General features: G+C 33.5%; 1 protein-coding gene across 3 annotated transcripts in view; it reads right to left on the minus strand.

Moving 5' to 3' along the window:
* UBR2 (ubiquitin protein ligase E3 component n-recognin 2) overlaps positions 1 to 19,601 on the minus strand; it is a 103,823-nt gene that overhangs the window by 55,343 nt on the left and 28,879 nt on the right. For all 3 annotated transcript variants that reach the window (XM_052647838.1, XM_052647839.1, XM_052647837.1), the window contains 8 exons: positions 17,948 to 18,026; positions 15,909 to 16,022; positions 10,101 to 10,231; positions 7,788 to 7,926; positions 7,307 to 7,369; positions 3,145 to 3,265; positions 1,163 to 1,270; positions 708 to 796 (listed from right to left, as the gene is read on the minus strand). In XM_052647838.1, coding sequence (XP_052503798.1) covers positions 708 to 796; positions 1,163 to 1,270; positions 3,145 to 3,265; positions 7,307 to 7,369; positions 7,788 to 7,926; positions 10,101 to 10,231; positions 15,909 to 16,022; positions 17,948 to 18,026 — 844 coding nt within the window. The remainder of the gene's footprint in view (positions 1 to 707; positions 797 to 1,162; positions 1,271 to 3,144; positions 3,266 to 7,306; positions 7,370 to 7,787; positions 7,927 to 10,100; positions 10,232 to 15,908; positions 16,023 to 17,947; positions 18,027 to 19,601) is intronic.

The raw sequence follows: 19,601 nt of genomic DNA on the forward strand, positions 1-19,601 counted from the left end.
TGGGCTGTCATTGAACTCAGGTGGAGCTAAATCACAGTAGCTTTACACTGTCTCTGATGATATCAGACTTTCATTACTTCTGGATGCCTATCATAGTCACCTGATGGCTCTTTCAAAGTACACATGATTGGACCCTATTCTTGGTTAATTCTCTTCAGCAGGTTTGAGAGTGGAAAACACAAACATGTATATTTTGAAAGAGCTCCTCAAATGATTCTTATATGTTTCCTTTGTTAATAATCCCTAATTCAGGTGAATAAAAATAACAAAGCAGTTAGCTTAAGGGAGAAGAACATAATTCAATGATATCAACAAACTAGAGTTCATGATTTTTAAATCACATCCATATACACACGTCGTTTCAACTAAGATTATCTTTTCCTACACAAAATTTAATAGGAATAATATCATAATTCAGAATGGCATAGGTTTAAAGTTTCCATTTATCACTTCATGTCATAGACACTGTATAGATGGATATTCATATTATCATGGCAGGTTATAAACATGAAAAACCTCACGGCTAGACTTTTATTCTATTGATAAAAGCTAAAAAGATAATTTATGAAGTTTCTTAGAATTTAAAATGAACATAATGACACATTGCTATTAGCTATTAATTTTACAAATGCTGGATATAATTATGGACTACAGCTATTCTGTATATAATCTATTTTATTACTCTTCAAAAGTGAGAAACTACTTACCTTTGCAAATCGAACAGCAAACAGTTTCTTGTATTTCAAATCCATAAGTAGACTGCTCATGAACAACTGATGATACACACTCCTAGCACCTTTTACAAAAAGAGCAGATGTAACATGATGATATACCAAACAAGCCAAAAATTACATTTTCAAAGTTTTCATATGATCAATTGTATTTTTAAGTCTCAAGCGCAAAACTCTACATGTATTCCTTAAAACATGTGAAACCTGTTCTTTAAAAATCAGTTTTTCTAAATGTATTCTTCCAACAAAACAAAGGTTATTTGAGTCATGGATCCTCAAATCTGTTTTCTCCCCAAAGAATAAGACTGCATGAGCTAATTCTAAAAACCATAAACATATTTATTAAATATTTCCTCAAATGAAAAAGAAACTTAAATATCCCAGTTACCTATGAAAGTTCCCCTATACCTTACAGTAGTTAAGATACTTACCTTTCCACAATTTGGAATCACTAAGCATCAATCTATCCACTAGAGAAGAGTTTTCACCATCTGGCCCTTCTTGTAAACCAACCTGACATAAAATTCGGCGAAGGCCATCTTAAAACAGAAAGAAAAATAGTCAAGAAATAGTTAACTTCAAATATTAAAATAACATATTAGTAAAAATGTTCAAACGGACTTACTATAGAGTTTTTACTTGTCTTTAAAAGGTCAAATTTTAAAAAAAATAAAAATAAAAAATAAAAGGTCAAATTTATTCAGAAAAAGTAACTATATTAACTATTTTATTAACATTTTCACAAAATGGAGAAAAATTCCAAATCTTGCATTATATACCAATTTTTATTCCAGAATACCAAAACATTTGTCTATCAGAATGGCAATGATCTTTTATGCTTAAACAATTTAAACAAAGAATCCAAAAGCCACTGAAGTAAACATAGTTTTCTAAGCATCTATGCTAATTAAACCAGGTATTAGTAAAATTATATATTAGTTAAAAAAAGTATATATTAGTAAAATTATATATCCTATGATAACAGAAGATAGGTATAATATGAAATTATGCTACCATTTAAAAGAATACATGCTCTGTACTTTATATATACCAGTCCATTTTATTGTTATTATGCAAAATGTTCTTCATTAAACAAAAATATATACTTATGTATACCCACTATATGAGAGGCTTTGGAAGGCAAATTCCTACATATTCTAAATGCTAAACTAAAAAAAAAACCCTTCAAATATTAATGTAAGCATTAACAAAACTAGAACTTTAATACCTTCCAGTTTCATATTTTATATTTAAAATCACTGTTTTTAGTCATCTACAATCATGCAAAATAATCTGAAACTTCTTTTAAAATTTAATTATAAGAGCTACCAAACAAATTTTTTAGAAGGCTACAGAGAAAATTTTATATACATATTAAATAATAGATGATAAGGTCTTTAAATTGTTGATGATAAATTTTCTCAAAGAAAATTTTTAGCAGAAAACTGTTTCCATGACACTATTTATTAATTCTGTAGCACAGTACTTGGCATTCAGATAGATACCCAATGGAAAACAGCAAAGTTAAAAAAGGTTAAGAAAACTAATTGGAAAGACATTTAAAAGGCAAGCAAACATGTTCTACTAAATTTCCACACCTCCCGATTTTCACCTGTCAGTTCACAGTTGGCAATACTCTTTCTAATAGCTTCTTAATACAAATGTTTTAGAAATTTTTTTTATAGCAAACATTGTAATATCTATTCAAAGCACATCCCTTGCCTGCAGAAATGTACGACAGACAGCTTAGATGTAGTCCTAGTTTATTCTTCAATGTTACACAACAAACTTGTATTTTTGGCATTGGACATGAAGGCTCTTAATTATTACCAGTACTTTTAAAAGATTATCTAATCTGTAGATTGTGGAAAAACAAAAACCCAAATACACAGTAACTTCAAATTTGCATATTTTCAGGGTTGCAAAGTATCAGTAAACACAAATTGTAGAAATCAAAACAAAGATATCCTTTAAACAATTAACCATTTAGGTTCTATTTACAGTAGCTTTTTCTAGCTTGCTTTGTGGGAAAGAATTCCACAGGATGCTCCATTAAAAATAGGTTCTTTTATAAAGTTGGTAAGATTTAGATTCATTAGCATATTAAAATCATTTATAATTATTTAATCCACTGTTCCCTTTATTTATTTGAAGATAAATAAATATCTTTTATTTATGTATGAAAATACATAAATGTATGTATATGAAAAAGATCCCATAGATCAAAATTTGGGAAATATTTTTTTATGTATATAAAGATATTCTGAGATGGTATTTTAAACCATGAAACTAAAGCAAAGAAAAAAAAAGAAAACCAGAACACCTGATTCCATTTGTTACTTTTCCAAAATAGTTTTGCTAGAGCATATGAACTCATTTTTAAGTCAATTTGTAAAAGGTTTTATGGACCTACCTGAATATCCAATAATACTTCCCAGCCAAGACAAAAGTTTCAAACCAAAATTCTGATGTGCAACAATAGACGAATGCATAACTTGAACTTTGAGTGGCTTTGTCTGTCTACTGGTATTTCTCTTAAAAAGAAATGACAGGATGAAAACAAACAAACTTAAAAAGGCTATTTTACAGAAAAAAGGTCAAATTTTTGTTTAATGTAACTACACTCTCATCATTATAGGTGAGTTATTCATGAATGTGTGTAAGAAAAACACGACTTGGGTTGCTTTATTCAGATTCTAATTTTCTAGAAGGAATCCTAGGATTCTTACAAAAAAGTAAGAAGTTACAGTTTTAATCTGAATTCTTGGTCTTATGTCCGAAAATGTGCCCCATCAATTACAAATTATTTAAGTGTTAAACTGGCTGTATGTTTTTAAACTAATTTCTTACTGTAATTACACTAATTTGAATAATTTACTTCACTGCACAAATGTGATGTTATCAATACTTAAAAAAAAATTATAGTAAACACCCAACACTTTCCAGCTTAACCATTTTTAAGTATGCAGTTCTGTGGTGCAAAGGACACACTGGTGTGCAACTGATTTCCAGAACTCTTCATCTTGCAAAACTGAAACTCTGTACCCACTCTGGTACCTCATACAAACAGAACCATACATTACCTTCTTGTGACTCCTTATTTCACTTAGCATAATGTCCTCAAGGTTCACCTACACTGTAGTGTGTACCAGAATTTTCTTCCTTTTAAAGGCTGGATAAAATTCTACTGTATTTATATAAATTCTGTTTAACCATTCATACAGTTAAATTGCTCCTTAACTGTCTATCAGTGGATGAATTGATAAGACACTTTTTGTCAGCTGAATAATGCTGTTATGAACATGAGACTCTGCTTTCAATTCTTCTGTGTACATAATCAGAAGCAAAACTGTTGGATCATATGGTAATTCTATTTTTAATTTTTAGAGGAAGCACCATACTGTTTTCCATAGTGGTTGCACCATTTTACATTCCCACCAGTAGCACACGAGGGTTCCAATTTCTCTATATCTTTGCCAATACCTGTGATTTTCTGTTGTTGTTTATAATAGCCATCCTAATGCATATGAGGTGCTATCTTACTGTCGTTTTTACTTGCATTCCCCTAATAATTAGTAATATTGACCATGTTTCCATGTTCTTTGCCAATCTGCATATCTTCTTTGGAGAAATGTATTTAAATCCATCAAAACTTTTCGTTTAACATGTTTTCCCCCCTTTTCCTTTTGAATCATCTCTTTACCCATCTCATCCCATCTCCATAAACCACTTTAGCACAGTATACCTTTGCATATTTTATCCACCTATATGTATCATATATGTACACAGTTATAAAGACTTTTATTTGATTTCCAAAAAAATGAAATATTACCATACTCTTTTGCATCTTTGTGTTAATAGATTTTTTTTGGGGGGGTGCTTAATGACTCATCATATACTGTGGTGTGGATTTATTTAAACATTCTCTAGAGAAGGGTATTCATATTCTCTCTGTTTCAATCTTCTATGACTACAACAAAGGTAGTACTGAACATCTTTGTACACACACTAACTGGTGCTTGTATTTTTATGGGATAAATTTCTAGGAGAGCCAACATTTTAATATATGCTACTAGATTGTTTTCCAAATACATGGTAGTAATTAATGCATCTCTGCCTGCAAGATACTTTATCACTCTAATTTCTCCATCTGTTGGGTATGAAATCTCCCTGTCATTTTGCTAATTACTAGTGAGTTTGAGTCTCTTTTTGCATATATTTATACCATTGAGATTATCTCTGCTGTGGTTGTCTTTCCAAACCCCATGTCCATTTTTCTATTCTGTTGTTTGCTCCCTACCTGATAATCTATGAGTGCTCTGTTCATCATAAACATTAAATGTCTATCCTGTGTGTCAGAAATAATTTTCCTAAATTTACTGACATTTTTAATAATATTCTGCTATGCAAATTTTTTATGTAGTCAAAAAAATGTATTCTTTTTAACTCCTGGGGTTCTAGTCTTGGTTAAGAAGCTCTCCTCCTCCCTTAGAATATATCTTTGTCCTAGATTTTCCTCATCCTAGTATCTATTTCTGGACTTTCTATTCTATATTATGAAAATAGTATTGCCATATCTATGCAGATATTACCAGAGACTACAAATACTTATTTTTTAGGGAAAAACTGAAATAATACTATTATAAACAACAAATTAAAGGGAAAAAATGTCATCATGTAAAATTCTGTAAAATTACCTGTAAAATTCTATCCTAATTGCTTTATCACTTACACATTATCTTTCTTTTTCCACACACAAACAAAAAAGAACCACAGAAGGTAACTTATATGGATCATGTCCTCTTATTCCTAAAACTTCAGTATATAGTTTCTAAGAATGGGAATGTTCTACCACAGTATTGTTTCTAATGCATTATTAAATTGAGTATGTCCAGATAACAAGAATTTTTAAAGTAAGACACAAATTCATTAACAGAAAAATATAGTTTACTATATTAAAATTAAAGTTTTTGCTCAACGAGAGGCATCACAAATAAGATATAAAGTTGTATGTCAGGAAAAGATACTGCAACAAAAGATCAGGAGTCAGATTATGTAAAGAACCCCTACGAATGGGTAAGAAAAAGACAAATAACTTAATAAAAAAATGGGTAAAGGATATGAACAAGAAATTTACAGAAAACTTAAATGACCAATACATTAAATATGAAATAAGATACTCAGTAATCGAGGCAGTGCGAATTTAACAGATGAGATGCCATACATACACAGCAGGTTGGCAAAATTTTTTAATTTGACAATATACAGTTCTGACAAAGTGGTAGAGACATGGGAACTCTACTTCACTGCTGGCTGGAATGTATATTGGGTACCACTATTTTGGAGATTAACTTGGCAAAATCTAGTATGGCTGAAAATGCTTATAACTTAACAACTTGACAATTCCATTTCTTGGTATATATACTAGAGAAACTTTTGCTTCTATGCCACAAGAGGAACCAAAAAAAGTCCATAGCAGGACTGACAGTCTTGGAAAAAATTGGAAATATCCAAACTCTCCATCAACAGGAGAATGTAAAATTATAGTATAGTCATCAATGGAATACTTTACAGATACATATATCAAAACAGATAAATCTAGAAACAACACTGACAGGAAAAGACAAGTCACCATTGATGGTATAGTCATCAGTGGAATACTTTATACCATACATGTATCAACACAGATAAATCTAGAAATAACACTGAAATGAAAAGCCAAGTTACAATATAATACATTTAGTATGAATCTTGTTACATAATGTTTAAAGACCTCCAAATCAATGCATATAATATTGATAGGTATTTAGCAGATAAAAGTATAAAGGCGTGTGTGGAAATGAAAAATTAATTAACAAAAGTAGTTATCTCTAGTAAAAGAGGAAGGGGAATGGGATTTAGAAGAGACAATACAAGGGCCTCTGTACTATTTTATTTATTTAAAATAAGCATGAAGAAAATAAGATATAATGTAGCACACAGGCATTTACTGTGTTATCTCCATATTTTATCTATATATTTAAAATATTTTACAATATATAAAATTATACTTTAAAAGGACATTTACATAAAATGCAGTTACATGGAATAGTTAAAAACAATAAATTCTAACTTTTAAAAATAAATCTACATGTGGGAAACAGTTTTGTTTCAGATGTATTATACACTAAATGCTATTAGGATATACAGCATACCTTGCTATAAGGTACCAACAACTTCCCCTGAATTCTAATCTTGGTGCTAAAGGCCAATTTAATTCCTAAAAAGGTAACATGAAACCCTACCAAAAGCAAAACAAAAAGCAAAAAACTTTCTAAGACATCTGTGATGAAGAAATAGAAGAGAGAAAATATATATATGTATTGCATCTAAACATTCATTTTTTTATATCAATCTTAAAGCTTAAAAAAACTAGGTAAAGCAACAAGCAATGTTAAACTAATGTATCCTTTAACATGATTTTTGGCTGACGTCAGCTTTCACGAAGGCAGAAAAATGTGTTCATAAACACCAAAATGTGGGACTAGTTTTACTAATAAAAAATACAAGTGTAGACATGTTTTTATATTACTTACCACAATTATTGATTTTGCTTGTTCACAATACTGGAATTCTCCATATCGAACAGACCTACGTCCCTGTACATAAAAACATTTGACATTAACTTGCAAAAATATTTATATTCAGTATTAATAACTTTTGAACCAGTAAACAGTGTTATATGAGCATATAACAACTCTGGTCAATTTTTAATATTTACAACGTTTATTTTATTCATCAATTAGAAAGTAAAGTATTTTCCTTCAAAGCAATCCTAACATTTTCAAGCCATCAGTAAGTATATACCTTTGAACAACACTACATTTGTTCTTCTGTGTAGAATGAAGGCAATTTATGTTTTCACCTAAACTTTCTGACAATAGCCTACAGTTATAGCCAATATATATTCGGGACCATATTCATATGAAATTAAAAAAAATAACCTAGACAAACACAGGATACCATACCTGTATTAAAAGTGTAATTATGCAACATCAATGTAATGAAATTACTTACATCTCGATCTACTGTAGTTGCAAAGCCAATGGCTTCTTTTTGTGTACAGTTAACAGCTTTTTGAAGAGTATAAATAACTTGTTCATAGGTATGAACCTCATCATTAAACAGCATGCAATAGTAGGTGTCACTCTTCTCACTGTGGGATAAAACATTAATTATACATCATCTATTTGCATATCACCCTGCTCCAGGATGATTTATTAAGAGAACACTTTGTCCTGGGATTCTCTAGTATCTCAGACGGTAAAGAATCTGCCTACGATGCAGACTGAAACCCAGGGTTCAATCCCTGGGTTGGGAAGATTCCCTGGAGAAGGGCATGGCAATCCACTCCATTACTCTTGCCTGAAGAATTCCATGGACAGAGGAGGCTAGAGGGCTACAGTCCGTGGGGTCACAAAGAGTTGGACATGACTGAGCACCTAACATTTTCACTTCAGACACTTTGTCCTAGGGAATGTGCTAGGTACTAGGCACATATCTGTAATGAAGTCATCTGTGGTCCCTACATTCTACAATGTTATCAAGCTGGTGTGAAAGATACATACATATAACCTGTGTGAACTGGCTTTTATCAAGAACAGGATGCCAGAGTGGGATAAAACCAGTCTGGGAGTTCAGGGAACTGCTACAGAAGTAACTTGAGAGCTGAAGTCAGAACTGGCTATCAGTGGTACTCACTGGGAGGAATTCTCCTCAGCCCTCCATAGATGACCAGTTGGCAATGTCTGGAGACATTTTTGGTCATCATGACTGGGATAGGAGTGCTACTAATGTCCAGTGGGTAGAAGCCAATGATGCTGCTAAAAATTCTACAATGCACAAGTCATACTCATAATATCTGGCCCCCAAAGTCAACAGTGCCAAGGCTGAGAAACTATGGGCTAGAAAAAAGTGAACGCAAAGACCCCGAGGTGGTAAAGGTAAACTGGGCGGTGGAGCACTGGGAGGAAGGAGGAAGTGAGTCTGGAGAGAGGCAGAAATCTTAAAGACCTTGAAACAGATTTGGACTTTTCCATCCTAAGAGCAATCCAGGATTTGAAATGGTGAAATAAGAGCTATAGTTAGATTTGCCTTAAAATTCACTGTGGCTACAGTGTGGAGAATGAACTGAGGGAGACAAGAGTGGTTATGGCAGTCTGGTTAAGGGTATCAGCTGTCCAAGGATGAAATTAATGTAATTTGGACTACCAGAGTAGTAATGCAGATGAACAAAAGTAGAACAACTTGATACAGGGGGAACCTGCTGGACCCGAAATCTAAGTGGATATATGCGTGATTCAAGTTTCTGGGTAGATGAAACATCATTTACTAAGATGAGAAAACATTACAAGAGAAGTAAGTTAGATTGTTTTCCCTTCTATGCTGGTGGTCCCAAACTTACGATGGAACAGAAAAATAAAAACACAACTTTTCTATTCTCTAGGGTCTCAATTTGGATTTTAGATTTAGATCTTAGTTGGTTCCCAACTCAAAATACATGAAGATAAAGTTATGAGGTTAACTAAGTCATTTTCAACATTTCCAAAAAGAAATGTTAACATTTCATTAAGAAACAGAAACCATAACCTGATTATTTGGAACACTGTTGAGAAAGCAAAAAAGATACAGCACCAATGTCCTTTAAACTCTCACTTGTATTCAACCTTGAGTATGAGTATGATTCCAACAAGCTTGGTTAGAATTAAAAGTAAAAGAGAAGGCTGCTCAAGGCAAACACATTCATGCAAAAGAGTTAAGTCCTTAGCCGCAATACAGCTATAGCAGAATCCAGCTCTCTGGTTGAAAATTTACAATCTCCTCAATAATTTAAGAACAAATGGTTATTAAAAAAAAATGTTAGATGTATACCCAAAGAAGCACAAAGTATAGAATAAACTTTAAAAAAATTCAGAATCAAAATGGTTAAAACTGAATTTGTGCATTTAGTCAAACCAAAAAACTCACTTCACTTAGGTCACAGTGCTCATTCCCTCATCAAATCTGACAGATGAAACAAAAAGAATTATCGAGTTAACAGCTTTAACACAAAAAGAAGAGAAAAATGCCCATGCTTGCAACCAGTGGTACAGCTTTGATGTGGCTAAAATATGGCTATGAATCAGCTAAAGCAACCAACAGGGAAAAACCTCTACTAATTAAACAGCTCACATATATTTTAAAACTATAAAATCAAGGTTATTATTTTGTTGAAAACTAATAATTAAAAAAGATTATGTTCAATCCTAGCTGTATTAATTTGAGAAATGAGAATCAAAATGGTTAAAACTGAGTATAAGCAAATACCAAGAATAAATGGGTTGTACTTACATCATCTCTAAATCTGCTGGCAATTCACTTTCTTTTTCCCAGGTTAGTATCTCTACTGCATATCGAAACATAATAGCAAAAATGTTATAAGTTCTTGCTATCACATCTTCTGATAAATGGACAAGAGGATCCTGAAAGAAGAAGAAAAAAGCAACCATGTTAACCACACATTAATGCTCATTTTTTCCATTCTGACTTCCTCCTCAAAATACTAAAAGGCTGACTGATCCTCCAGTGTCAATTTCTCTTCAATTTGATCCTATATGTTGTATCTCAGCAAATCAAACTTCTAAAACATTTTGTCCACAATAATCCCTATTACTGAATCTTTTGAATCAAAATATTCCAACGCTCTCCAATGCCTAATTGGAGAAGGAAATGGCAACCCACTTCAGTGTTCTTGCCTGGAGAATCCCAGGGATGGAGGAGCCTGGTGGGCTGCCGTCTCTGGGGTCGCACAGAGTCGGACACAACTGAAGCGACTTAGCAGCAGCCGCCAATGCCTAATAAATCTAAAAATTTTGGAATGGCATTATGGGATCTTAAAATTTAAGCATGTTTACAGCTTCATATCTCTCTAATCTCTAATTTCCAGGACAAAGAAAAGTTATCTTAGGACAGACAAGCAATATTTAGTTTTACAGGTATAAAGGAAAGCCTGATTTTGAGGATTCTAAAGGGGAGAAGTCAACAAGATCAGAAAACTGCTCCTTGATGCAGTTAAGAATCACTCACTTTCAGTGAGACAAGCTGTGTATGCATGTAACACGGAACTTCACACATTAGACTTAACAGTGAATAAGTCACTAAATTTCAAGGCTAATGTAAAAAAGTATTACTATAAACATACACTAAATTTATCATGGTATCTTTCAGTCAGGCTGGCAAAATGTTTTACACAATCTTTAATCTTAATACTTTATCTTATGCTTAGATTTAAGATAAACATGTTATTCAGCTTAATGGCTAAAAGCGTTATATTCATCTCTCAATAAGAAAATGAATATATTCCAACATGATGGAATGGGAACCAGCACATTCTTGCAAATATACCTAAGGATACAGAAACATTTTTGTACATCCTCACCAAGGACCAGCTTAATGGAACTGATATAAATCAATGAAGGAGAATAATAACAAGAATGAAGAAAAAAGGACAGATTCCTAAAGAAGATGGGTGCAGGGCTTAAAGAATGTAAGAAAAAGTAAAGTAAGAAGAAGGCTTTCCAAAGTCTTACAGAACTTTCTACCTATGCTTTATATGTTCCATCAAAAAAATTTTTTTTATACTGCTACCAGGTTTGCTACCATTTCTTATGGAGACTTTGGAAGTTAACATGGTAAAATCACCTATTATAAAGAAGGTACCGGAACTGGAACCTTTTGGAGATTCACAGAAGAGTGGCTAGTAATCATAAAATGAACCTCACACAGAACTAAAATAAAAAGTAGAACCAAAACTCAGTTTTCTAGGTTATAGTATCTCACTATATAGTCATTCCATTTCTTACAATTATGTCCCATAATACAAGGCATTTTAGAGGACTGAAGAATTATGATAAACAGGATTTATAAGAATTAAATGGTGTTGAGATAGAGACAACTGCCACCTCTTGAGAATCCAAGCCAGTAGTGTTCAAACTCTGTTCTACAACATCCCAGGGCCTGGCAGAGATGTTTCTTATTTGAAATGCACATCTGTTTAAAATACATGATTATCTATATTTTTAAACAGTCTCCAGATAAAGATTCTTCTGACATCTTTGTATGCACATGTTAACTTGTTGAAAATGGTTATGGATTAAGAAACATTTCTGCAGTGAAGAGATGCTAGGCTGTGCAAGTCTATCCATGTGTACAGTGGGAAATCAAATGCTATTTGAAGAGACCTCTGTTCAAAGTGCTCTTATCACAGCATAAGTCAGTCAGAATGAGAAAATAAATGACCGTCTTATTCTATGTTGTATTACCTATCATGATTAATAATGGTTTTGATGATATTTATATTAGAGGATGCAAGCCTTTGTCAGTGAGTTAAAAAGGCTAAAAAGGCTACCATTATCTTAGAAGACCATGGGAATTATGGAGAACTTTAATCTTTTATGTGATACATTTCTATACCTCTATAATGTTTGAATTTTTAGAATGTCAAAAGAAAAAAAAGAGAATTTCCTGGTGGTCCAGTAGTTAGGACTCTGAGCTTTTACTGCTGAGGGCATGTGTTCAGTCCCTGGTTGGGAAACTAAGATCCTGCAAGCCAAGTGACACAGCCAAATAGAAAAAAAAAGAAGGGGAAAAAAAGTAACCATAAAATATAAAAGAGTTTAACTGCTGTCTTATGCAAATAAGGTATGAATGAGAGCTTTCTCCACACTGCCCAACTAAAACTAGAAATTAACTAGAAACAAAATAATCATGAATGCCTTTCTAACAAGTAAATAATATACATTCCAACTTATAAAAAATAAATTCATTAATAATACCAATTTTATGTTTTACTATTGGGATTTAATTAAAACTTTATTTTAAAAAATTCCACTGCCAAAAAATGTTTCCAAAAACCAGTGTAATGTACTATCAGAGTTGTCTGAAATACCTGGGTTTAAAGCCCAGCACCAGCACTTACTGTGTGGGGTATTGCAGACAACTTTCTTAAAATAAGATTTAAGTTTCCACAGCTACAAAATACGGGTAACAGTAGTATTTATCTTACACAGCTGTTCTAAACACTATCCCAACAGAAGTATATAATTCAATTTTTCCAACTTTTTCTTAAGACGTAGGCTGAATGTATAACAAAAATAAAATTATGTTCAATAAAAACAATTATATGACAGACTAAAAAGCCATGTTCTAAGTATTACATAGCTTTCTTCCATTTCAAGCACAAAATATAGAAAACTGAGATAATGTATGAATTTAGTGAGGGAGGGACCAGGTATGCTAAACAGAATGCTATCTTTTTAATACCTCCTAGTCTTTCCTCAAAGACTTCATTCTCTTAACTGAATTCTTAAGTAGGAACTAAATGGCAGAGTCTGGAGATTTGATTCTCTACCAAATTGCTGGAATATGTATTCTCCAGGCAGGACCATATAATTTCACTCAAGCAGGTATCTTGCTGGCATTTTCTTTTTTTTTTTCAACAGTATTAAATTTTAAACATTTATTTATGTTTATTGCACTGGGTCTTCACTGCTGTGCACAGGCTTTGTCTAGTTGTGGTGAGCGTGGGCTTATTGCAGTGGCTTTTCTTGTTGCAGAGCACGGCTCTAGGTGCTCAGGCTTCAGTTGCAGCATGCAACTACTTGGGCTCAGTGGTTGCAGTTAACGGGCTTAGCTGCTCCACAGCATGTGAAATTTTCCCAGACCAGGGACTGAACCTGTGTCTCCTGCACTGGCATGTAGATTCTTAACCACTAGACCACCTGAAGTCTCAGCATCTTCTGAAAATTTAGGAAATTAACCTGTCTTCACTACTTGATAGCTACCCCACTAACGTATGAGGATAAAACCAACAGAGTAACTGCAAGCAGATTCATAATTTTTCTTAGAAAACTTAAAGTGAATAATCTGCTGGTATCTAGTACCTCATATTGAGCCATGATCAGCTGTATCTAGTTCTAAAACATTTCTATCACTTCAGAGTAAAAGCCCTTACCCATTAAGCAGTTTTTCTCCATTCTTCTCTTCCCAATCCCCTGGCAACCACCAGTCTGTTCGAAACAGATTTCTCTTCTGGATATTTCATGTAAATGGAATCATGCAATATATGACCCTCTGTGTCTGGCTTCTTTCACAATGTTTTGAAAGTTCATTACTTCATTTCTTTTTATAACTGAGTAATATTACACTGTATGTTTATCCATTCACACACTGAGAGACATTTTGGCTATTTCCACCTTTTGGCTATTACGAATAATGCTGCTACTAACATGTTTGTGCATGTACATATCAGAATATTTGTTTTTAATTCTTTTGCATATATACCTAGAAATGAAATTACAGGCTTATATGGCAATGTTTACCGTTTGAGGAATAGCCAAACTGTTTTCCACAGTGCTGAATCATTTCGTATTCCCACTAGCACTGTAGAGTTCCAATTTCTCTATATTTTTTCCAATCTATTTACCACTTTTTTGATTATGTTCATCCTAATGGGTGTGAAGTGGTATCTCACTGTGGTTTGATTTATAATTCCCTAATGACTAATAATCCTGAGCATGTTTTCATGTGTTTCTTGGTCATTTGTATTATACCTTCTTTGGAGAAATGTCTATTCAGGTCCTTTGCCCATTTTTAATTGTGTTGTCTTTTTGTTGCTGAGTTATAAGATATATATTCTAGATACCAGACACTTATCAGATATCATTTGTAAATATTTTCTCCCAGAATCCTTAAGTTTTATACTAGCTCTCAACTTTTTTTCAAAAGTGAAAACCCCCTTTTCCAAATTTATCTTTGTTTGCCTTGCTTGTATTTTTATACAGAATCCCAATCCAATATGTAACAGATAAAAATGGAGCTGTTCCAACTGCCAGTGGAGGAATCGGAAACCCTGACCACTTGGCATCTCTCTTTAGCAGATAATCCCAGAACACATGCACAAAACAAATGAAACACAAACAAATATATGTTTCCTATAGCACTGAATTATTTTGCACAAACTTCATCCATCCAAAACACGTGGAACACAGTTTAAAAGACACTGTCCTACACCGTAAGTTCTTTGGTCATTCTATTAAAATACTCGAGACCAGGAAGATATACGCACGAGGAAGGACTAGTAATGTCCACTTGCCCCAAATCTATATGAGATCTACTTACTAACAACACATAAGTACTTTAAATATACCCACCTCTCTGCCATTTAAAATTAAAATCTAAAATAAAATCCTAAATCAAATATCAACTGCCACAACAGCAGAGTTTGAAGTTATTTAATTTAGTGAGAATCCACTGAATCATTCTAAATATCATTTAAAGAAAAACAATGAAGGATCAATGACAATTTTAGAAAGCACATTATTTACCGGAGTAAGTATAATTTGTACTGAGCTATCATCCCAATGTTTGTCCCATCACATATCCAACAACACTGATTTACTGGGAGACGACAAGTAGGACTGGCTGCCATGGATGACTATAGAAAAGAAAGGTATCAGTCTACAAAGTCTTGGTCACAACACAAATAAAAATCAACTAAGCTAACTGGTCTGTTGCTAAGTTGCTCCAGTCGGGTCCAACTCTGTGCGACCCCATAGATGGCAGCCAACCAGGCTCCCCCGTCCCAGGGATTCTCCAGGCAAGAATACTGGAGTGGGTTGCCATTTCCTTCTCCAGTGCATGAAAGAGAAAAGTGAAAGTGAAGTCACTCAGTCATGTCCAACTCTTAGCGACCCCATGGACTGCAGCCTACCAGGCTCCTCCGTCCATGGATTTTCCAGGCAAGAATACTGGAGTGGGGTGCCATTGCCTTCTCCAAAGCTAACTCATCTACATGTATACAAAAATAATCCTTTTAATAAAAAATGAAGACTTAAAAAAACTCATATATGCTTAAAATAAAACAAATGCAAAAGTCCAAATTAAATTAAATTTCTAGAATTTCAAGTGTGTTCTATTAGTAACGGTATGGCATCTATAAAATGCAAAAAAGCTTTTCAAGTATATTTGGACAGTTTATTGTGAGAGGACTATTTTACTTATACAATTCTATATTACAACCTAATTCTAGGTCTGAAAATATTTCAAAAACATAGTTAAAATAGTATTTCCTTAGTAACAATTTTGTGAAAATGTTTTTACCTCTTCTTCCTCAGTTTCATAGGTGTTAAGTTCATGTTTCTGACAGTAAGGACCCTCTTTCCAAGCTTCAGTATCACCACAGTCACAGAAACCTCCACCTCCTGATGTTGTCATCTTGAAAAGAAATTGTGAAGTATCTTGTCAATAAGTATTTACTGAGGACTATCAGCTTATAAATAGGAATATCAAGTGCTAAGGAAATAACATTGCTAAAATGTTTAATTTCTTTGGAGGATAAAATCAAAATGTCAAATCTTTCAATGTTTTAAAACTTATTTTAAATAAGCCTATAGGCTAGTTTAAGTGATATCAAAATAAAATAAGATACTTTATACTGTTTAGTAAGCAACATCTATTTTTTATTTATTTTTAATTGAAGAATAATTGCTTTACAGTATTGCATTGGTTTCTACCAAACAAGGCTACATCTATTTTAAAGAGGTAAAATATGTCCACTTGCATGAGTTTCTAATTAGTAAAAATCACAAGGGTTTTCTTGCTAGGTTTTGGCTAAACTGATATACTGCTGGTATTTGTGCTACCAGCCTATAACATACTATAACAGATTCAAGAGTTACAAAAATTCCTATAACTGCTATCTTCTATAAAAGTCTATAAGAGCGCTGCATGTGTATCAGAGAAGTGACCAATGAAAACTATAGAAATCATTTATTTTTTCTTTTCTAAAACTCTCTAAATAGCATTCTTTGAAAAGGAAGAAAACTTTGGAAATACCACCTGGCCACAAAACCTTTTACCACTTGTAGGAGTCAAGAATTATTCCTGCTTCCTTAAAATACAGCAATGATTCAAGGAATCTGGCAAGATAAAACTTTTTATTTAATAATTAGGAGATTGGAAATTCTGCTTCTGAAAACATGCTGTGAGTTTATGCATGGGTATAGGTGCAAATTTTAGAAAGAGCCTTTCATATTTTACTCAAGGAAAGTATTTATGTGTTACATATCACAAAGTAATTAATGTAAACTCACAAATGACGGTTATTCTTAAGGGCTGCAAAGATACCAAGAAACATGAGCAGGCAGGCATATAGAAAATGATAACTTCACCCTATAGCTCTTATGCATGTTCTGGTTACCAAAGATAGGTAGAACAACCTGAAGGAAACTAGGATTCTCTTGCTGATTTATGAAAATAAAAAGAATATACAAAAACATGAATTTAATTTTGCAGCTGTTTTAGTTGATTATTATCAATACTTGGTAGAGTAAATAAAAACAAACAGGAGACGAAGTCCTGAATTAATAAAATGAATTGAATTAATAAAATGACTGCAATATTTCTTCTCTATCATTTTACTTGATATTAGTGTGAGAAATTCCAGCTACTAACAGCTCCCTAAATTTTTGAATGTTCATAGCTCTGGCTTCAATTTCCAGTAGAAGAACCAGGACAGGCTTAGCAATTAATCTGCCTATGTATTCTCTGGCCCTGATTTAAAAGCAAACACACTTGATTTTTGGAAAAGTATTGTTCGTATTATAGCACTAAAACAAACAAAACCTGGTTAGCCTTATGTTCTGGAGTTGGCTCTCTTCTACACTGTATAACAGCAGGTACCTCTTTAACATTAAGAAACAATATTCTGTAGAAGTTCACCAACAGAATATTTCTTAAAGGTATAATCCTGTCACTTTTCCTCATTTTGCTCAGTCATTCTCCCTTCAGAGTCTCCCTTTCACATTTTAACTCTCACCTTTATTCTCTAATTTTTGATAACCTACTTTATAAACCTAGAATTAGAAAGATAATAAACATTAAAAATAAACAGCAAAGCAAACTAGCTGAAAACCAATACTGGAACATCGGTCTTGCCTTTCTTAAACCATGTATTCCATGAAATCTGGATTCATAATTTGTCTCTACACTGCCATCACATGTTTGACGGTACTTAAATAACGCATTTCTTAACCACTCTCCCCAGTTTCAGTGTTAAATCTTGGAATTTTAAAAAGGAAGAAAACGTATTGAGTATAAATTTCAATACTAGGTGTGGTTATCATTTGGGTATTACTAACCCTATATCGGTGGTCTCTGTGAATACTTCCCAAAAAGCACTCCATGCATAAAACACAAGTTGGATCAACTGCACAGTCTCTGTAAAGTTAAAGAAAAAAAAAATCAGAATGTATAAAATAACTGTATATTTTACAATGTAGTATTTCGAACTAGAATCTATCTTAGAAGAGCCAGAATAGTGAAAAGCCTGCTGTAAGAAGAAAAAAGTTACTGCTCCTGAAGAGCTGTCAGATCTCTGATCAATAAAGTCTGCTTCAGAAACTGTTTCTCATACTGGATGTACATTAGGGGGTCTTAGAGGGCACACATTACCAGAATGGCAATCTTCCCTAAAGATTTGGGGAAATCATATTTTATATTAAAACACACAGATGTATATAGAATCGATTTTACATATTATACATTCTTAAGATATATCCTGAGATTTCAAGTAACTTTATCCAAACAGATAATTCAGACCAAGGGTCATCGAAGTGGATTCTATGTACACTCCCCAAAGGCAAGATTCGAGAAGACAATATTAAACATAGATCTATTTAAACTTTCACTAATTTAAAAGGCAACCACATACTAAGCATTCAATATAGGGGCTGACATGGGTCTCTACACTTGTATATCTGATGGTCGCACAACATTTATGGTTCATAAGACATCTTGATGGGAGAGTAAGATTCCACAAGGTGCATGGGTTGACAGTGGTAGCCTCTGTCACTTCATTTGCTTTTATCACCGTCAATTAGATATACTTACATATCATACTTTAAATAAGAGAATCTCTATGATTCTATGAAATGAGTCGGGAGTCATGAAAATCTTTACATTTCCCCTTATCCTGTTTCTGTATCCTCATAGGCAACCACCCTGCTGCTGCTGCTAAGTCACTTCAGTCGTGTCTGACTCTGTGCAACCCCATAGACGGCAGTCCACCAGGCTCCCCCGTCCCTGGGATTCTCCAGGCAAGAACACTGGAGTGAGCTGCCATTTCCTTCTCCAAGGCATGAAAGTAAAAAGTGAAAGTGAAGTCGCTCAGTCGTGTCTGACTCTTCGCGACTCCATGGACTGCAGCCTACCAGGCTCCTCTGTCCATGGGATTTTCCAGCAAGAGTACTGGAGTAGGGTGCCATCGCCTTCTCCGAGGCAACCACCCTACTATCCTTATTATTGTCTCCTTTATTTGTATACGTTAGTGGCTCAGTTGTGTCCAACTCTTTGCGACCCCTTGGACTGGTAGCTCGCCAGGCTCCTCTGTCCATGGAATTCTCCAGGCTAGCCATTCCCTTCTCCAGGGGATCTTCCCGCCTCTGAGACTGAACCCGGGTCTCCTGCATTGCAGGCAGATTCTTTACCTACTGACCCACCAGAGAAGCCCTTTATTTGTATATGTTCTTGCAAAATGTTTTCGAGTACATGAATTTTTTAAATTCTTTTTAAAATAGCTGTTTTACAATATTTTATTAGGTATACAGCAAAGTGATTCAGATACACATATACACATATATATTCCAGATTCTTTTCCATTATAGGTTATTAAAAGACACAATATAGTTTCCTGTGCTATACAGTAAATATTTGTTTACTAAGTGCATGTATTTTTGATGTGTGCAAATCTTACACATGTATCATTCTGTCTCATTCTGTTCTTTACTTTTTCAG

The sequence above is a fragment of the Budorcas taxicolor genome, chromosome 11 (genome assembly GCF_023091745.1).
Source record: "Budorcas taxicolor isolate Tak-1 chromosome 11, Takin1.1, whole genome shotgun sequence".
In the NCBI taxonomy this organism is placed as follows: domain Eukaryota; kingdom Metazoa; phylum Chordata; class Mammalia; order Artiodactyla; family Bovidae; genus Budorcas; species Budorcas taxicolor.